This window comes from Oryzias melastigma, linkage group LG20 (assembly GCF_002922805.2).
Source record: "Oryzias melastigma strain HK-1 linkage group LG20, ASM292280v2, whole genome shotgun sequence".
Lineage (NCBI taxonomy): Eukaryota > Metazoa > Chordata > Actinopteri > Beloniformes > Adrianichthyidae > Oryzias > Oryzias melastigma.
Window position 1 is genome coordinate 9977954 of NC_050531.1, and position 17930 is coordinate 9995883.

The window sequence follows — 17930 nt, forward strand, 5'->3', positions numbered from 1 at the left end:
TTATTTTGACACACCAATGCTGCCAGACAGGTGGTTGCCTTGACAACGCATCGTAAATTAGCGCGGGAAGGTGATTCTCCGCTCCCAGAGTGACGCAAAGTCACGGTACATGGATATGGCGGATGTTTTATCGTTTAAGGAATCAATTGTGGTCTACTTAGACAGAAGTGGTGGCTTTAAGAAACTAGAGGACGACTGCAGGCCTCTAAATGGTATGTTTTTTTGTGGAATTTAGGGTGAGGCGAAAAGCCTTTAAAATTATTAAGCTAGTTTTCAAAAATTAGCAACTACTCTTCCATTTCCTCAGACCCACAGCGGACCGAAGCAGTCTACAAATTCTGCATCCGCGTCAATCCCTCCGATGTGATGGAGATAGACCCCCTGCTAGGGGATTTAGTTCTGCACAACCCCCTCAAGGCAACCTATCTTTTTCAAACTGTAAGTTAAATATGTTTATATGACTAAACAAAAATGATAACACATAATTTGAACTTTAATATTAGCTTATTTTCTGATTTAAGGTCTGCTTTCTGGCCATAAAGACACTTTCACTTACCGAGAAAATATGCACGGAAAGCCAGGTATGACAAAACTGTTGCTAGAGCGACCCCTGTCGGTCGGTAGGTATTTTACACCCAGAGACTTTCATTATTTATGGTGATAGTTAAAGGTTCACTCCAATGAAAATCGGGTTTTTAATGTGTTATTGTAGCATTTTTTTCATGAAGGACACACATAAAGAAAACTAAAACGGGGGTTCCGTTAACATTTCTAAACCAGTTTTGAGAGTTTTTACTTAGTTTTTTTTTTCTGCTTAAGGTGAATGTTACTCTGAACTTCACACACCTTCCTCCATTCCCTGAGTACATGTTGGACCTTTGCAAATTTCCTCGAGTGTATGGCCCCATGAGGCCTGTCTGCATGGAGGGCTTTGTAATTGCCATGACCAGGGTCACAAAGTACACTCAGGGGGCAAGGTTCCTCTGTGTTAATGATGACTGCCCTTGCTCCACAGGTAAAGTTCGCACCAAGTTAATCTCTCCCTCTTTGTTTAAAAAAAGCAATTTTCCATACTTAACATGGATATATAAACACAGACTAGTTCTTTTTTATTTTGAAAAGCACATTTTTATGTGGCCTTTAGGGTTCCACCACATCCGAGTCCACACACCAGGAGCAACAGAGTCCGCCACTGTGAGAAATGACTTCACATGCATGGTCTGCAGCTCCCAGCTAAAAGAAGATATGAAGTTCAGAGTTTTGGGAGGTGAGGGTGTCCAGAAACTTAAAAATCTTTAGGAATTCTATATTTTTTCAGTGCATGTTCTTTTTGGCACAGATAAACAGCTGGTGGAGCTAATTCATCCTAAAGCATTGGAGGCTTTAAAAGGGAACCAGCAAAGCCCACTCAGATACCAATCGGTTACTGTGTTCCTCAGAGGTAAGTCTAGCGTCTGTATTTAAACAAAATACTAGGCGATCATTAGTGCAATTTTTTTTCTAATATAATACATCATTGGTGCAACTATACTTTAAACTTAAATTAGACCTAAATTTCATAGAAACCTCATTTTCAAAAGATGTAAAGGTCACAAAAATACACAAACTTCTGCATTTTATTAAAAAAAATAAATGACTTTTTTAGCCAATTACTCCTCCTTGGAAACTAAAAATAGACTTCTCACTGTCAGTAATGCATATACATGCAACATTAATTTTGTTTAATTATCCTTTACCCTCTTTGTCCTCAGCAGTCTTAGACTGCTGAGTGTTGTTATTTTAGTTTGTGGCTGGACTTTGGTAGTCTTAGTTTGGGGGCTTTGTTTGTTTTCTTTAAGTAGTTTTGGTTCGGCAGCCATTTGTCAGCAGTCTCCCTGACTTATTTTATGTTTGTCCAAGGTTCCAATTCCCTTTGTTCTGTCTTTTTGTTTTAATCAGCACACTATTTGTTTTCCCTTTTGCTTTTCAGGAGACAGTTTCTTTTTTTACCTTTGTTCCTTTTTCTCACTGGTGTCCACTTTTTGTTATGGTCACTTTTTTGGTTTTCCCCTTAGACTTGAGTCAGGTCTGCCCATCAGGGCAGTAACACCAGCTTTTGATAGCATAATAGCTAGCATAAACTGGAGTTAATTTGCAAAACTATTTAATAAGAAATGCTATTTTTTTGCTGGACATTAGCAGCTGGCAAAGCTCTAGAAGGCACCAGACCTATTTTGCTCATTTGAAACGGTTCAATTAAAAGTCTTGGTTTACATTAGCAAACTAACATCTACAGATAAATCACCCAGAACTACAAATTTATTTTCAAAATCCCATCATTATCCATTATAACACTCCCACTCTTAATTAACACAGGAACTGCTTATATTAGAAGTCTTGTGAATTAAGTTTGCCATTTGTTTTCTAAAGATTTTAACAAATGAGGCTCTTTTTGCAAATCTACCTTAGTAGGGGAAAGTTCAAATACCTGGAATGTGTGCAGTGATATTAAGCGTTTCTGTCCCTTTTAATAACATTGTCCCACTAGCACCCCGGAGAGTTCGGCAAATCCCAGCACCGGGATTTACATATTCTGTTGACTCAGTCCTGTAGAGGAATTTAATACAGCAGGTTCCTGTTACTAAACATATATGTTAATGAGTGAAAGGAACACTCATTAGCCGACTGTGAGGTGCGCACACAGTGAGATCTTTGTTCGCCATGTTTCTCTTGGCAGAGGTTGCGAGTATCCCAAATGTTTCTTCAGTAATCACCAAGCGGCAGAAAAGCTCCTCATCAACACAACCAAGCGTCACCGCTTTGTTTTCCTTTCTCACACAGATGAGTTGTGCAACTCCATGAGAATCGGCCAGCTCTACTCGGTGCTAGGCATTCCCGCCCTTGTGCACCAATGGCCCAACATCACCTGGAACGTAGAGGCCAACAACGTCCAACAGTCGGAGCCAAAGAGTAAAGAGAAATGATGGAGCTTTGAGTCAAACCTGCAGATGCCAGACTCATTCTGAGATGTCCCTACAGGCTGCAGCAAACTCCCAACCAAATTCCGGGAGCTGCTGAATGGCACGGCCTCCTCTGCATGGAGGTTCTCCGCCATCGCAGCTCACTGCTTTGGGTTGGAGGTGGCTCCTCCAGGATTGTACAACACTGTTAAGTTCATCTTGCTGCTCAGCCTAGTCCAAACTAACACAAGTATAAATTACACATTTCAGTACCTCAATGTCCTTGTTGTCACAAGTGAAACACTCATAATGGACAGGTAAAAGTATTTAAAAAGTTCTGATTAAAAAAGCTCTAAACTTCAGTTTTAAGCCATCCGTTTAATCTCTTCTAGACTCATGGCGCACAGCTTGAGGTTGGCGTTCCGCGGGGTCAGACATCAGGCCTCAGGGGAGATGTTTGCATCTCTGTCTCGGGATGAGCACGGAGCAGGTGCTGCAAACATCCACGCTGGCTCTGCCTTACTGGCCACTGGGGGCATTTGCATGTTGGGAGACATCAGCTGTTACAAGAAGGACAAACTAGACCACATTCAGTCAGGTAATACATCAAAGAAAAGAGGAATGTCAGCATCAAAAGAAAAGATGGATACTTTTCTTTTGTTTGCTGCAGTTCTAGAAAGCCACACAGCTTCCGTCTTTATCCCTGGTAAGAAGTTTGGTGAAGATGCTGACCAGATGCTGTCTTTACCGGTCCAGTGCAGCTTCTGGGCCCTCACAGAGTCCTCTCAGAGGTCTGGAAAACTGGACTCTGCTGTGCTGGGAACTGCAGTAAGTCTGATTGAAATGTATCAAATACTCAGACCTTAAATTTGGATGCTTTAAGTCTAGTTTATAGGAGGGATTTCACTCAATCTTTTCAGGAAATGGGTCCTGTGCCACTTCAGTTTTCAGAAGCCTTTGGCCTCATCATCGAGTGCAAGGAAAGGGTAGGACAACAGGCTCAGCTGGCCCAGACTCTGCACACCCTCCAGCAAGCGGTCCACCCTGGACTCCTGAACTATCCGCTCCGCTGGGAGTTTTCTACTCAAGATTACGCAGAGGTTCATCATTTTTTAAAGAGTAATTAAGGTCCTTCAAATCACATTTAAAAAGGTTAAATTTATCAACAGAACAGCATATTCTATGTTTGACAGTTGGTATCCTGTGCTCGGGATTTGCAAGTAGAACTTCTCCCTGCAGCAAAGGCGTTAATCCACGGATACTACATGGCGAGCCGTAGAGCTCGCACGCAGAGTCATGGTGTCAAGATATCTGCGGCTTCCATCAAACTGCTGTGAGTTCTGTTAAACCAAAATACCCACTTTGTCAAAAAAGCCAATAATTTTTTTAGTAATTGGAAGAGAAATCAATGCACTATTCCTGGTGTTATAATTTGCCTCCACTAGAGGGCACCCTCACTCAGTCCTTCACTTTAAAATAACCATCTGTTCTAGCAAGAACATTTTTCACTGAATTATGACAAGTGTTTACAATATCATTTACTTCTGTGACAATTATGGCATTCACTCTATAAAAATAAACCTGGTTTCAGCAAGATGGCAGAGTAAGACGAGGAACTTTAAGCTCTAATTTTACAAACTGTTATGTTTTGATTTATCCACTAACCAGATAAACATTTATACTAAATCTTAAAAAATAGGTCCAAGCTTTCATTAGTTTCTCTCAATAAATGACAGGATCTCGTTGGCTGAAGCTCACTGCAAACTGTGCCTCAGGACTGAAGTACTCGAGGAGGACGCCGTGATTGCCGTGCTGCTTTGTGAAAACGCCGTCACCCTTAAGCATGGTAATTTCTAGGAAGTTTCACGTTACATTTCCACAAATATTTTGACTACACCCCATAAAGATCACTTATATTGGGAGCCTATAAATTAAACTCAATGGATGCCTCCATTTTCCTTCAGGTGCATCTACACTCTTCCTTCCACCTGAACCTGTGTTCCCCTGTGATGTGGGGGAAGCGGATGGTTTGCACAAAAGAGACATAATGCTGGATGAGCTCCACCAAAATATCCTGCGGTTCATCTACACTTATGCCCCTGGAGCTGACACATACATCACTGAAGAGTAGGACATTAAAAAAAGAGGCTCAAAGTTTAAGGTAAGCTGCAAAAAGGTGCAAGTAAAACAACTGCAAATTTTTCTGCAGAATGTTTTGTGAATGGGATTACAAACTGACTTTTTGGAATAAAGATCTTAGTTTCTCCAGGATCTAATGTTTGCAACTAAAATCTTAGAATTCCTTCAGTAAAAAATCAAGATTATGGTTAAAAAAAAAGGATTTTAATTGTTTTAAATTAAATAACAGTGCATGCTTTAAGGTAGCAACCTATTGCTCAAATACTTCTTTATAAATTTGCCTCTGACACTTCTTACTTCTCGGCTACATTTTAAAATTCTTAAACAACTGAAAACTTGTATTAATTTCAAGGAGGTTAGCTTAAAATGCACTGTTTGTACTTTCCTCCAGGTGTTGATGTAGAATACAAAAAATACAATCACACAAACTCAGGAAGTTTAATGCTTTATTTAAAAAAAAGTCACATAAATGTCTATGGTAAACAAACATTACATTTTGTAAAAAACATGGCAGATCCAGAATCTGAAATACAGTCCAACACGCCACATACAAGGGTTACCTTTCTCTGCTTGTCAGAGATGAGGCCATCCAGTTCCTGCTCCCACCTAACAGAAAAAAATACATTAACTTTAGTTTAAAAATCCCTTTAATTTGCAGTTGTTTTTTTTAAATTATGGCTTAAAGTTTGAGGAGTCTGGTTAGGTCCTATCCAAAGATTTAGCTGGTAATTCAGTCATCACAATTTCACCACTTTAATGTCTGACGGGTAAACGGCAAAAAGTGAATTCATCACTATTCCAGCTATTTAAGAACCCACTCCTCAGACTACATCCGTTATGAAAAACAAACACTACAATACTATAAGTAGCAAATATATCCATATTTTTTTCTAGATTAAAAAAAAAAAGGGAACATCTTGGAGAAATTTGTCACCAATTTCTAGCGCAGACTGAAATATTTCTCCAGAATTAAAAAAAATATTACTATAGTCACTCACCAAAAACCCAGCAGACAAGAAGTTCTCTGCTTTCAGATAAGATGGAGCTGAAAAACAAATGCATGATTAATTAACTTTTATATGGATTGTTACTCATGTCACATTTTATTGCATACGTTTTCTTGGTTAAGGTTGTGCTGGAAATTCAGTTGATCACAAATTCACCATTTTGGTGTCTGATGGGTAAACGGCAAAAGATGTGAAATCATCACTATTCCAGCAACAGGATTGCAGTCACACAATAGTTATGTGCTCACCTTTTCAAGTCCACGCAGCTGAGGGATTTGGTGGTTGCTGAATCTGAAAGAAAGACAGTTTACTTCATTATGTTATTTAATATGTACTAAAAATAACTATATTTCAACAACTGTTTTAAAGTTTGATTTCCTTATCACTGCAAGAAAAAAAACTCCATGATGTTCTATTGATCACAGACAGAAAAATAAAACCTCCTAAATGAGTAACCAATACAAGGAAAAAAGATGACTGATCACCTGAAGGTCAAAGGGTGCTGCATCACACAGCTTGGGAGCACAGCTAATATTGTATGTCTGAAGACAGGTTCAACAGCAGGTCGCAACCTCTGCCATGACCTGCTGTGACTTCTGCCATGACCTTAAATCCTCTATGGGGGCTTTGATAAGTTTTCACTGGAAAATAATGGGAGGCTAGTGATTCCCTGACCAGCTACTCCTCTGCTGACCTCTGATCAGAATCAGGTAGTCAAACTGAAGCAAAATGACACCAAAGCGAATTTTCTTCTCAGCTGTCAACACAAATGATTTATTACTGTACTTAGTAGACATCAACTTCGATTGTTTTTGAATTACACAAAACCACTAAGCACACCTTAGAGGTAGAAATGTTCAGTCAAATAGGAAGAATGACGTAATTATTTCAATTTACAAGCATTTAGATCCCTATAATTAATAATAATAAAAAACGTGATTTTCCTAAATGGTTTTGGGCGACCACGTGGTCTGTCGAAGCAAAATTTCACATCAATATTTTGAAGAAAGTTCTGGCATCACACGACTCTCCCAGTCTTACAACTCTGTGGGCAGTTTCATCTTTTTAAACTCAATTATTATCCAGAAAGCAAAGACAACGCAGCGCTCCACGTGGCCATCATGCTAACTAGCTCTATGCTAGCAATAAAAATCAAAAGAAGAGCAATCCACTAAAGAACAAAAAACAACAATTTAGTTTGTTTCTTCGAGTTTTGTAACAACTTACCAATGCAGCAACTGGATCATAAAAACCAAGTGGAGACAAACACTTCTCCACAGCTGCCGTCGCGGCCGTCTTCATGTGGAAAGAGAGCATTTCCTGTCTTTGCTCGGTTTTCTGCGCAGTCGAGCTGCGCATTGCAGCACGTGCACCGTGCGCGTGCCCGAAAGCCAGTGGGTCTTCGAGCAAACTGAGCGCACGTGACTCTTAAATACTGGGAAATTTTCAATTAAGGCACTTTCTGTTGAAATATCAGGATAAAAAACAACACACAAGTTTAAGGTGATTTAGAAAAATATTTCATAATAAGATCAGTGAAGTTATATGTGTGTGGGGTTTTTTTGTTTTGTCGATTTTTTGTTATATTCAACTATTTAAGCATACAACAATCTCACATTTTAGAAAAGTTTGATAAATAAAAATAATACACAGAGAATTATGTTAATTCATATTTTTTTATGGAAATTGTTTTATATCAAAATATAGTCATATTTTCCCTTAAATGTATTTAAAAACATTTAAAGGGTGCAATGTGATATTGTTTGTCTTTTTTTGCTATTTTTATAATTTATCATTTCTTTTGTAGATTTTTTTTAAAGCATGTTCTCCTCTATAACCATCTTTTAATCAGAATTACTGTATAGTTTCAGGAAATTGCGCCTCATTTATTTAGCTTATGCAACCTTTACACTTTACAAACTGCTAAATTCAATAGATTAGTCAACGTAGTGTTATTACCTTTTTCAAATTTCACTTTTCAGTATCCACATTTTCCTTATTTATTTTCATTTACTATATTTTTTATATGCTGTATATTTTCAGCCTTTTCCAATTGTTGCTACATTCATATGCTGTCTAATTTTTTTAAATAAAATCCAACAGTGACATGACATTAATCATTAATTAAAAAAATAATAATAACAACAAATATAATTGCTCTGTCGTTCTTGGAAAAAAATCCTTAAAAGTTTTAGAAAACCGCTTTCAATGTCATTTGATTTATTCAGAACACATTTAAAACCATGCATGTCAGAAGAAGGAACACGAGGAAGAGAGTCTCCATTGTCGACCCTCTGACAGACCACTTCACATGACAGATGTTAAGTTATTCACACATGCATTTAGTGCAAATGTCTCCAGTCAAAGTGCACGCTCAAGCATGACGGGCTCACCCCGCAGAATTTCTGCAAATATACTTGGGACATGTGTGGGACTGCACAATGCAAACAGGTCAGATCGAGACAACATCAATAAAGACCAAAAAAAGGGACATGCATCTACAATATTCGAACAATAAAATTTAGGAAATATATTAATTTACATCGTTTATGGTTTTAGAGTTTCTTATGCAATCGAAATATGCGGGTAAAAAGCGTGATGCAGAAGAAGCTCCTCTCACTGGGAGGTCGATGATGATGAAGATGGGCCTTGATTCTCTGACTCCGGTGAATTGTTGAGGAACTGTCCGCTTGCTCCGACGTACAGTCTGGAGCGCATTGGCCATTTCTGTTTAAGAAAAAATATATAACAATGATAAATATAATATAAACATTAGTTGCTAAATAAAAGCATCAATTAAACTTTAATTAATTGTTGCAACATCCTATTTTTCAAAATAAAAGCACATTGTTATTATTATTTTTGCACTGACCTTTACAGGGTGCAGGTAGCCTTCTCCTTTGAGTGAATGTAACGCCTCTGTTTGTTTTGTGCTGTCTCCCTCCTCCGCGCCTTCCTCTTGAAGAGTTCGAGTCAAATGGGCGATATAGGTGGTGGCTAGTATCAACACGTCGAGTTTGGACAGCTTGGTATCCGGGGGCACGGAAGGCAAAGTCCTCTGCAGTTCCAGGAAGGCGTTCCTCAGGGTTTGCACCCGGCTCCTCTCCCGGGCTGCGTTCGCCGCCGCCGGGCGTCCTCTGCCGCCGAGCCCGCCGCTCTGCAGCCCTCTGGCCCGGTGGAGCTCGCGGCGGCGGCCGTCCGGACTGGGACTGGAGCTCGGGCTGGAAGCTGGGCTGTCATCCACCACCGCATTGGAGCAATTTCCACTGTCCATTCGGAGCGTCTGACTTCCAACCATGCAGGCGCTTTTTATGGATCTGGAGATTTATGACACATTTATTTATTGTTCTTAAAAATCTAAGCTGTGTAAGAATATTTAAAAGTAAGTTATTATCACTGTTCTTTATTTATTAAAGCCTCCATAAAGTAATTTCATGTTTCTTCCTAAAAAGTGCGTTTTTGTTTCCATAACTTAAAAAGAAATATTAATCACCCATTTAAAAAAATGGAGGAAGGAGGAGGTTAAATAAATTTCTTACAGATCTTCAGACCTTGTGTCGGATGCAGCAACTTTTCATCAATTAAATCTCCAATTTGTCAAGTCGATGTTTAATTTGGAATTTACCTCTAATATTCCTCCAAGGTGCTGTCCTGAAAAACGTCATGAAGGCAACCCAGCAGCGCCTCGTCGGGGGGTGCAGAATTGTCTCCTTCTGCTCCTAAAATGCGTCCACAGAAATGGTGCGCAACGGCCCCGGTACGCGCACCCCACACCTTACCTGTGTGCGTAAAAGTCTCAGAGGCTCTTTAATTTATTGGCCGGACAAGTATTTGTTTCAGACGTAATCAATCACCCGCTCCATAACACTCCGTCACAGCTCAGAGGAGCGCGCAAAACCCCAAACTTCTTTTCTGTCTGAGGGCAGTGCATGGAGGCTCGTTTGGCGCGTCAGGGGCAGGACTCTGGCTTTAACCCTGATGGCTGAATCTCCCTCTAATTGGCTGCGAACATGTATCCTATTTTTCTCTGAGAGCCTATAAAAATCTTTCACTGCGTAAGGTAAGGCTTTCACCATCAGAAATGAAGGCAACTAAAAGGCAACCAACAACTTGACACATGTAAGGCGATATGCAAAACATCTGACTAATTGCCAGAGTGTCTTGAACTGCAAGGTCGTTGGAACAGCTAATAAATAAACTCCAGCGCTGCAATCAACAGGCAAGCATTTAGGAAATTCTTGTGAGACTCATAAATTAATCACTCTGATTTTCAGGGAGATGTCGGCAAATTAATGAAAGGAATTATTCATATTAGGGTATGTATATCCTCCAACTGTTCTCAAAACATTGTTTTTGTAAGGATGGAGTAACAGGATTGCTCTGGGCTCATTACAAGGAGGTTAAGTAAGCTGGTTTCCTTAATTAGGCCTCATCTTTCAGGGGTTACACGTCCACGTGGGTCTAAAAACTCATTCAAACACTTGGTAACAATGCTGACAATAAAGACATCCATATTGTTCCTATGAATGCAACAAAGGAGGACTGGACCATCTATCACGGTTGTTTGAATGGAAGCATAAGCTGTTAGCTTTGGATCGTGTAAAGACTTGTAGTAATGGGTCAAAGTGATCATTTAGATTGTGCCACTCTGAATCTAGCAGCTCACTTGTTTTCACACTTGCATTTAAGAACCACGGCGCAGATTGTGGAAAATGGTTTTATGATTTATTTCACCAGGAAAACACAAACTGTAGAAATGACAGGAAGAAATGCAGCTTGAAGGATTTAATAGGATGATTTTTAAAATAAAATAAAAAAGGGGTTTCAAAGTGGTCATTTGATGCTTTAAAATTAACCTTAGATCTACCAGATAAATACTGAGGCGACTCCATCACATTAATACAGTTAGAAAAATGTCCCAACACAAATATTTCTATTTTTGTGCATCAGTTAAGGTTTTGTTTTAAGGATTTTTTATGAATTAATATATTCATAAATGAAAAACGTTCTAAAATTTCAATATAGATAATTTTGTAATTTTTTATTTATAATAATCTTCAAATTGTCAGAACAGAACGTATAATATAAAGGCAAATAAACAATCAATTCAGTGAACGTCACAAAAGAAACAAAAATTAAGTTTAAACCTATTTGAATTTTTTTTATTAAATTATAATAAACAAAGGCAGTTAGATGTCTCGTCCTAACTTTTTCACAGCGCACACAATCTTTCGATTCCATTCGTTTGTGAATTTGTTCATTTAAAATCTCCTTGTGTAGCTGAACCGGAGAGACGGCCAAGCTCCCAGTTTTACATGTTAGCCTGGCTGCAGATGTGGTCAGGAAATGGACCATGACCCATGTCAAAGTCATCTGGAACACAAACAAAGTTAGGCACACAGCAAAAAATTAAAGGAGGACAAAACACAAGCAGGATGAGGCAAATAATAACACATCCACTGACTCGTTTAGAAGATGCAGCATGCTTGTATTTAAATGTACTGTTAAATGATACAGAAAAACTAGTAGGTAATTTGTAAAAAATACAGATTATGACGGCTAAAGAAAAATGAAAATTATACAAGAAATACAGGATCGCAATAAAAAAAAAATCCAAACAAAATCAAGTAGAGTTCTGTACCTGTTAAAAAGCAGGTGATCATTTGCAGAAGCTGTTTGTACTTGTTTTTTTTCTTCTAGGTGTTTACAGCTCTTCTTCCAAAGGAGGAAGCGCCTGGTTGCATCGCTAACTTTCCTTCCATCAAACATCTCTACAAAAAAAATAATATTTGTTAGAAGCAGTTCATAAGCCATAGTTATGAAGTAAATTGCTAAGATTTTCTTCCATTTTTGTAATCAAATTAAAAACATTTTATTAGAAAAGAAAGAGAGAAGTATATTTTTCTTGCAATACAGTTAAGCAACAATCTTAGCAATGTTTTACCGAGGTTTTTGCACGCTGTTATTAGTCGATCTCTGTACTTCGGCTCTTTGCAGACGGGGTTTCCTCTTAGATCCAGCTGGATCAGCTTCGGCCAGTGGCTGAGAACACCCTCTATCTCCTGCGACAAAGCAGAGGCTTAAATAATAAGTGTATTATTATCATTAAAACTTAAGGTTTAACGAGAATATTGTCTTCGAAAAAAATCCCAAACAGCTTGGAAACTGCATGCATACATTATGATGACTAATCAGAGAACACAAACTAGCATTAAGGTTGGATGAATGTGAAATTTAAGGGCCAATAGAAAGTGCATAAACAACACATCAGTCTGTTTTAATAAACAGTGTCGCCGGTGTCGTGTAACTACAAGTTTTCTCCTGGGGCAATGAGGTTGGCTCCTCCAGCGAGTTGCCTGCAGTTGTATGTTTATCTAAAGGCACATTAATCCAAGGCTGGAAATATGAATACCCTCTAGACACGCTCTGATTGTTCATTGCCTTCCTGTCTTGGCCAAAGCGCTTCCACTTTTCCAGCCCGAGCCGCAATCAGTTCAGAGGGGACCCCTGAGCACCACGCGCTCCCAGGCTTTGATAAATGATCGTGTCAGGGCCGTCACTCAGAAGGCCCTCGCTGAAGAGGAGCCCAGCGCCAAATTGCCCCCCACGCGGGGGCGTGGAGTGCAGGAGAGTCTGGATACTCCCCGGCTTTCTTGTCTGGGCTAATGACGAGCCAGTTATGAACCTGTATTTGACCAGAGCTTCGATTCTGCGGTCCTCTTCGCCCTGCGCACGGCTAACAGCCTCCAAAGATGCCCCCCATTTGTCACCCTGGCTGACTGCCTGTCATAATCTATTTTAAAAATCCATAATGTTTCCTCGGAATTCTGCCAAAATGGTGCAGGAGAAGGAATTGATTCTTCAGAGAGCTGTCTTTGCCGAATCAATAATGGCAGACGGGTTGTATAAATTATTGGCGATATTTTTTCCAAAAATGACACATGAACAACAATTACCTATCAATCCCCTGAAAAGGAATAACTTGATTTTGAGAAGTTAACTTTCTCCAAAACAGTCGTTTTAACTGTATTGAACATACAAACACTTTTTTTTCTTAAGTTTCATCGTCACACCTAATAAATGAGAAGTTATCGTCAGCACAAGGCTGGTTTAGGACATCAAAAAGAAGATTTTAAAGCATAGATGGGAAAGCAGTCGTCTAAGGAAACACAGAAAACTTGTGCTTGTTTAAAGCTGTCAGAGAGAATTGTCTCCAGGGACCGGCTTGCTGATTTGTTGAATAATTTCCACCCTGAGCACGTCGTGGAGACTGGGAACCTCTGGCGGGATTTGCAGGATTTGCTGCTTTACAAGCCTCCCCTCCATATCATTTCACACACCGCTGCAGAATAATGTTAACGTTGACCCGATCCCCCCTCTGATGGAGGCGTTTCCGATGTGGCAATATTTACTTCAACTGCACCGATGTTACAAAGTAAATCCACTCCACCTTCTGTCAAACCGTTCAAATCGGAAACAGCAGCTTTACTGGAGGTACTTTCAGTTAGATCTGAATGAATGAAAGCAACCCCCGTATTAGCATTGTTTTCATTCAGACGTTAACATGAAGGTTTAAAAAGGTTTTTAGCTATGAAACAAACATGAGTAAATCTTTTGTATGTACTTCAGTGGAGCTTCGCCTATTTCAAGAAAAAAAAAAACTATTGTTCTCATTGATCTGACTTTGTCTTTTTTGGATTTATACCATTTTTATTTTGACTTTACATGTTTGATATTTTGCTATAACAGATACAAACTATTTGATCACAATTTCTGTGATTTTTGCTAAAAAAATATTGTTCAAGATAAAGAAACTGAGCAAACTGTAAAGTAGAAAAAAGTGTTTACTTACTTCTAAGCTTTGCAGTTTGTTAAAAGCAGCAGAAAAATGCTGGAGGTTCTTCAGAACTGAGAGGTCTGTGATGTCATCAATGTTGTTGTTATTTATATTGAGTACAGAAAGAGTTTCCTGTGTAAAAAAAAAAGGCAAATTAATAAATAAAGATTTGCATTAAAGCATGAAACTGCAGTTATTCTTGCATCTACAGCATATTTGGAAAAATCAAAGTGCACAAAACTGAATCAGTTACAAGCACAATAGAATTTTTTAACAGTTATTTTAAAGAAAAACTGCTTCCTTCAGTGCAATCTTGTGCATCTGCAATATATTTCCATATTAAAGTTTTCTGAATCTTTGCTTTTTCTCCTGCTGCATCTAGTTTGCTCTGTTTACATGTCTGCGCCGCTGGGATCACGTCCAGGTTGAGGTGCTGCGGTGTTGTTGCTGAATATGCATTTTTGGTCTTCAGCTCTATCATGTTTATAGAAAGTTGGAACTCCTAAAATTTGCACAGCACTTTCTTTAATTTATCCAAACAAATACACTTGTAGGGTGTTTATCCATGGAGCGGTCAGTAAACAAAGAAGGAACTGAATTTATCAGACCAGTGAGTCACAGAGGTCTCATTGATATAATTAGATTCCAGTATTTGGATCACAAATGCTCAAAACATACAAAGTATCTGACATAAATTCATATTAATTTTTACTGGTGTAAAAAAAAACACAAATTACTGTACATTTTTACTTTTCAGAAAATAGATAAGTACATGAAAAGGTTGAATGGAGCTTTACTTGTGCAAGGAACTTAAAAAAAGTAGGTCATACAGCAAGAGAAAGGAGAGTCCTAGAGTCAAAGAGCAACTTCTCTCCAGGCGCCAGCCTTTGGCCCTCCAGATGAAGCTCCTTCAGTTGGCCAAGCTGCTCCAGACCCTCCACTACTGCAATTCTGTTCCCACCCAGATACCTACAAAGAAGAGAAAATCATTTTCACCCTTATTTCTGAGCTTCATTAACTCTTGTGCGAACTAAACATTCTGTTTACTCCCCTTGTCCCACGGGTCAAAAATTACCCACTTTAGCAAAGCCTCAAAATAAACTTAATTGATCTATTTTTCAGGATGAAGCATCCTGTTCCTTATGAATTAAAATACATTTAATTAACAAAACAAAATGTATACATGTGATCACTAGTGAACATCATTAAACTCCTTTTTTTCACATTAAAGGTTTAGTTTTGCTAGTATGTGAGGTAATTACTTCTGAAAAACTTATATTAAAGGGAAATAAAGTCATTAATCTGTAATCTCTGTGTCACAGTTTATCAGTTTATATTTTTAGGAAGTGAATTATAAAAGTACTTTTCTCATACCAGAACAAAACAACAAAAAGTCAATATCAACTATTTAATAATAATTATAATAATACATTTTATCCGTTCGGCGCCTTTCTCTGAACACGTGTATGAGCCAAATATAAGAGTGGGCTTTGCAGATGCAGGGGTGGAGCTACTTGCCCTCTAATTTTGGGGCAATATTGTTATATTAACAAATAAATCAAAAATTATCAATAAAAGCTTATTTAGACATTGCAAAAATGCAAAAACAATGTTTTTAAATGAAATCTCAAATTTTATATTTAACAATTTTTTTACTTATATGTATTTTTGATCCTTTCATCTCTAATGATCTTCCACTATAATCCTTTTGCCCCCCTGCCTGCTGCCCCACATAAAATGTTCTTTCTCCGCCTCAGGGCAGATGTATTTCTCATGCACAGCTTTTGTCCTATAGCCCTTCTTCAAGGGCCAGAACAGACATTTTTTTTCTCTTGACTGACCACCTCAAGTGAGCTGCTGTGGGTAAAGGTGTGCGTATCTATGAACTAGAGAGCTTGTGTGTGGCCTTTGAAGATTTTCTGGTTTTCAAATGCTTTTATGGATCAAAAATGACTATATGACAATCTTTGTTCCCTAGTGGTGTGAAACCCACAAGTAAACAAACAAAAAATGGAAAAGGGACCACTAAACATGGTGCTGGGTCACTTTTTACCAACAAAACAATACAAAGGTTAAATTACCACAGAGAAGATATATGCAATAAAAAGTTCCTACTCACAGATTGGAGAGTTTCTGCAGGTTGTGCAGATTATCTATAAATGTGATGTTGTTCTTTTGCATGTACAGATGGGTAAGGTTGGAGGCAAAGTCAAGGTTGCAAATTTGGGTGATTTTGTTATCATACAGGAACAGAACAGAGAGGTTTCCACACATGGAGAGATCCCCCTGAAAATGTATTTTAAGGAAAATTCAACAAAACAAACCGTATAAAAACACAATTAAGCAAGGAGGTACTTACAATATGTTCAATGTTCTTGTTGGAAAAGTGTAGATGGGTGAGGGTCTGTAGGTACTGTGCGAAAGATACACCCCTTTTCTTTTTAAAGTGGTTTGATTTGGAGATCAGATCTACAGTCAGGGACACCATGATGGCTGAAAGATTATGATTCAGCCAAGTTTACTGTTAAAAGAAAAAAAACATTTAAACACAAGGCATGACTTCAATGACAATATTTTTGTTTCTAATTATAGTTGTGGTCAGTTATGAAAATAAAGAAAAACTAACACTCAGCCGTGCTGTTAGATAAATTATTTTTTGTCTCTCATTGTTGTTTTATGCTCACCTTTAGGATATTTTACAGTTAAACTCTAAATAAAATGTGTCTTTATTTCACATCTTAAGCTACTATATAAAATGTTGTCATGTCAAGTTGCATCAGCGTTTAGCCACATGCTTAAGGCCCAAATGAATTACTGAAAAGTTCAAATTTGAAATTAAACAGGAACAATAATTGCACAGAAGAAAAAAACAAACAAAATAGAAAAAAGCACATAAGATAAAAAAGTAAATGTCAAATCCATAATAATTATAGGAAAATAAATCACAATAAAAAAAGAAAGAAATAATTTTAAAAAGGTTGCTGAACAAACAAAAAAAAATTGAATAAATCTGAAACACAAGGTGACATAAAACAAAATTTTGAGAAACTATAATACATAACAGTAAAAAGAAACTCCAAAATAATATTATACATTAACTATATAATAGAGATTATATAAATTCAAATTTGAATGCCAAAGGATGGACAAATAAATCAAGTTTATGACAATTTAAACATGTAAAAGTGGTAAATGGCTCTTAATTTTTTTTATATTTCAGGTTAAGTTTGTCTATTAGGCAATGAGCTTTAAATAGGCACAGACAGGGGCAATTAGCTTTTTTTATTTTACAGTTCAAAGATGGTTGAATACAAAATACAAACAACAAAATGTATATTTTTAATACCAATGGAGACACAGTAAAATCTTTTAGTGTGGTTTAGAATAACACAAAAAACAGATAAGTGGTTGTTAGCATATGACCCTAAAACAAGCTAGCTTGTCAACAATGTTTCGTAAACATTACAAAAAAATGTCAAAAAATACTATAGAAAAAAAAAAGATAAAAATACGACACACTTCTGACACACTCCCTTACCTGTTGAGATAAACAGACTAAGTCATAGTTTTAGCCAAAGAACAAGTTTAGGGAACACAAACCTTTACGACTTGGTCTGTTTGTGACCACGGACTTGTGGTTGCTATGGGAACAAAGGAAACTGTTAGCGATTGTCGTAACTCCTTTTACTTTTTTTAAATATATAATTTTAATATACTAATTTGAAGTTTTATTTAAATTAATTTGTAACCAAAAACATTTTTGCCACACGAATAAAAAAATGTGTTAAAAAAAATTCAAACTCAAACTTTATTTAAAACACTTCAGTGGACAGAAGTCTACAACGTTGTTTATCATATCTGTGTCAGTTTGGGTTTCCTTGTAAAGGAGAGTTTATCTCAATAATTCAGAAGCACAGCTTAACTAAATGTAGATTCAAACTGACAAGTGAAACTATATTTAAGGGCTTAAACTCTGCACATGCCAATAAGTCACTCAAAGTTATGAAT

At 37.7% G+C, this 17930-nt stretch overlaps 3 protein-coding genes and 1 long non-coding RNA gene across 14 annotated transcripts; 1 reads left to right on the top strand and 3 right to left on the bottom strand.

The window, feature by feature from the left end:
* Positions 1–76: 76 nt before the first annotated feature.
* On the top strand, positions 77–9515 carry mcmdc2 (minichromosome maintenance domain containing 2). 8 transcript variants are annotated; one of them, XM_024279923.2, is made up of 16 exons: positions 77–212; positions 308–438; positions 522–581; positions 820–1015; positions 1145–1267; positions 1319–1441; positions 2821–2949; positions 3019–3119; positions 3210–3256; positions 3332–3537; positions 3610–3767; positions 3860–4039; positions 4133–4272; positions 4676–4785; positions 4904–5100; positions 9051–9515. In XM_024279923.2, exons 1-15 carry the CDS (start codon positions 110–112, stop codon positions 5068–5070), a joined length of 1974 nt encoding a protein of 657 aa, XP_024135691.1. In that variant the 5' UTR covers positions 77–109; the 3' UTR covers positions 5071–5100; positions 9051–9515. The 8 variants fall into 8 exon arrangements, 6 of the variants coding, with proteins under 6 accessions (XP_024135691.1, XP_024135687.1, XP_024135690.1 ...); XR_004949838.1 differs by having other exon boundaries at positions 3019–3256; positions 3696–3767; XM_024279919.2 differs by having other exon boundaries at positions 3019–3256.
* Positions 5508–7487, bottom strand: LOC112151191. The gene is made up of 4 exons (XR_002920091.2): positions 7313–7487; positions 6334–6376; positions 6077–6123; positions 5508–5684 (listed from the first exon to the last, which is right to left on the bottom strand). It is a non-coding gene; the product is annotated as an uncharacterized LOC112151191 (long non-coding RNA).
* LOC112151190 (transcription factor 24) lies at positions 8289–9416 on the bottom strand. The gene is made up of 2 exons (XM_024279931.2): positions 8958–9416; positions 8289–8812 (listed from the first exon to the last, which is right to left on the bottom strand). Exons 1-2 carry the CDS (start codon positions 9381–9383, stop codon positions 8702–8704), a joined length of 537 nt encoding a protein of 178 aa, XP_024135699.1. The 5' UTR covers positions 9384–9416; the 3' UTR covers positions 8289–8701.
* A 1340-nt stretch (positions 9516–10855) lies between the features above and the next one.
* On the bottom strand, positions 10856–17654 carry ppp1r42 (protein phosphatase 1, regulatory subunit 42). 4 transcript variants are annotated; one of them, XM_024279926.2, is made up of 8 exons: positions 17523–17654; positions 16282–16443; positions 16042–16208; positions 14753–14891; positions 13938–14054; positions 12030–12147; positions 11727–11856; positions 10856–11458 (listed from the first exon to the last, which is right to left on the bottom strand). In XM_024279926.2, the coding sequence occupies exons 2-8, from the start codon at positions 16408–16410 to the stop codon at positions 11455–11457; spliced, it is 804 nt and encodes a 267-aa protein (XP_024135694.1). In that variant the 5' UTR covers positions 16411–16443; positions 17523–17654; the 3' UTR covers positions 10856–11454. The 4 variants fall into 4 exon arrangements, with proteins under 4 accessions (XP_024135694.1, XP_024135697.1, XP_024135695.1 ...); XM_024279929.2 differs by having other exon boundaries at positions 16351–16443; positions 17523–17652; XM_024279927.2 differs by having other exon boundaries at positions 16351–16443; positions 17461–17598.
* Positions 17655–17930: the final 276 nt, after the last annotated feature.

Bases quoted from the DNA above. Each gene is read 5' to 3' on its own strand.
- mcmdc2 (XM_024279919.2), top strand. From the start codon at position 110: ATGGATATGGCGGATGTTTTATCGTTTAAGGAATCAATTGTGGTCTAC. The intron at 3,768-3,859 runs GTAAGTCTGATT...CAATCTTTTCAG, and splicing joins CTGCTGTGCTGGGAACTGCA to GAAATGGGTCCTGTGCCACT. The intron at 4,040-4,132 runs GTTCATCATTTT...TATGTTTGACAG, and splicing joins CTACTCAAGATTACGCAGAG to TTGGTATCCTGTGCTCGGGA.
- LOC112151190 (XM_024279931.2), bottom strand. From the start codon at position 9,383: ATGGTTGGAAGTCAGACGCTCCGAATGGACAGTGGAAATTGCTCCAAT. The intron at 8,813-8,957 runs GTCAGTGCAAAA...TTTCTTAAACAG, and splicing joins GCTACCTGCACCCTGTAAAG to AAATGGCCAATGCGCTCCAG.
- ppp1r42 (XM_024279926.2), bottom strand. From the start codon at position 16,410: ATGGTGTCCCTGACTGTAGATCTGATCTCCAAATCAAACCACTTTAAA. The intron at 12,148-13,937 runs GTAAGTAAACAC...GCTTTGTCGCAG, and splicing joins ACAAACTGCAAAGCTTAGAA to GAGATAGAGGGTGTTCTCAG. The intron at 11,857-12,029 runs GTAAAACATTGC...TTTTTTTTGTAG, and splicing joins AACAGCGTGCAAAAACCTCG to AGATGTTTGATGGAAGGAAA.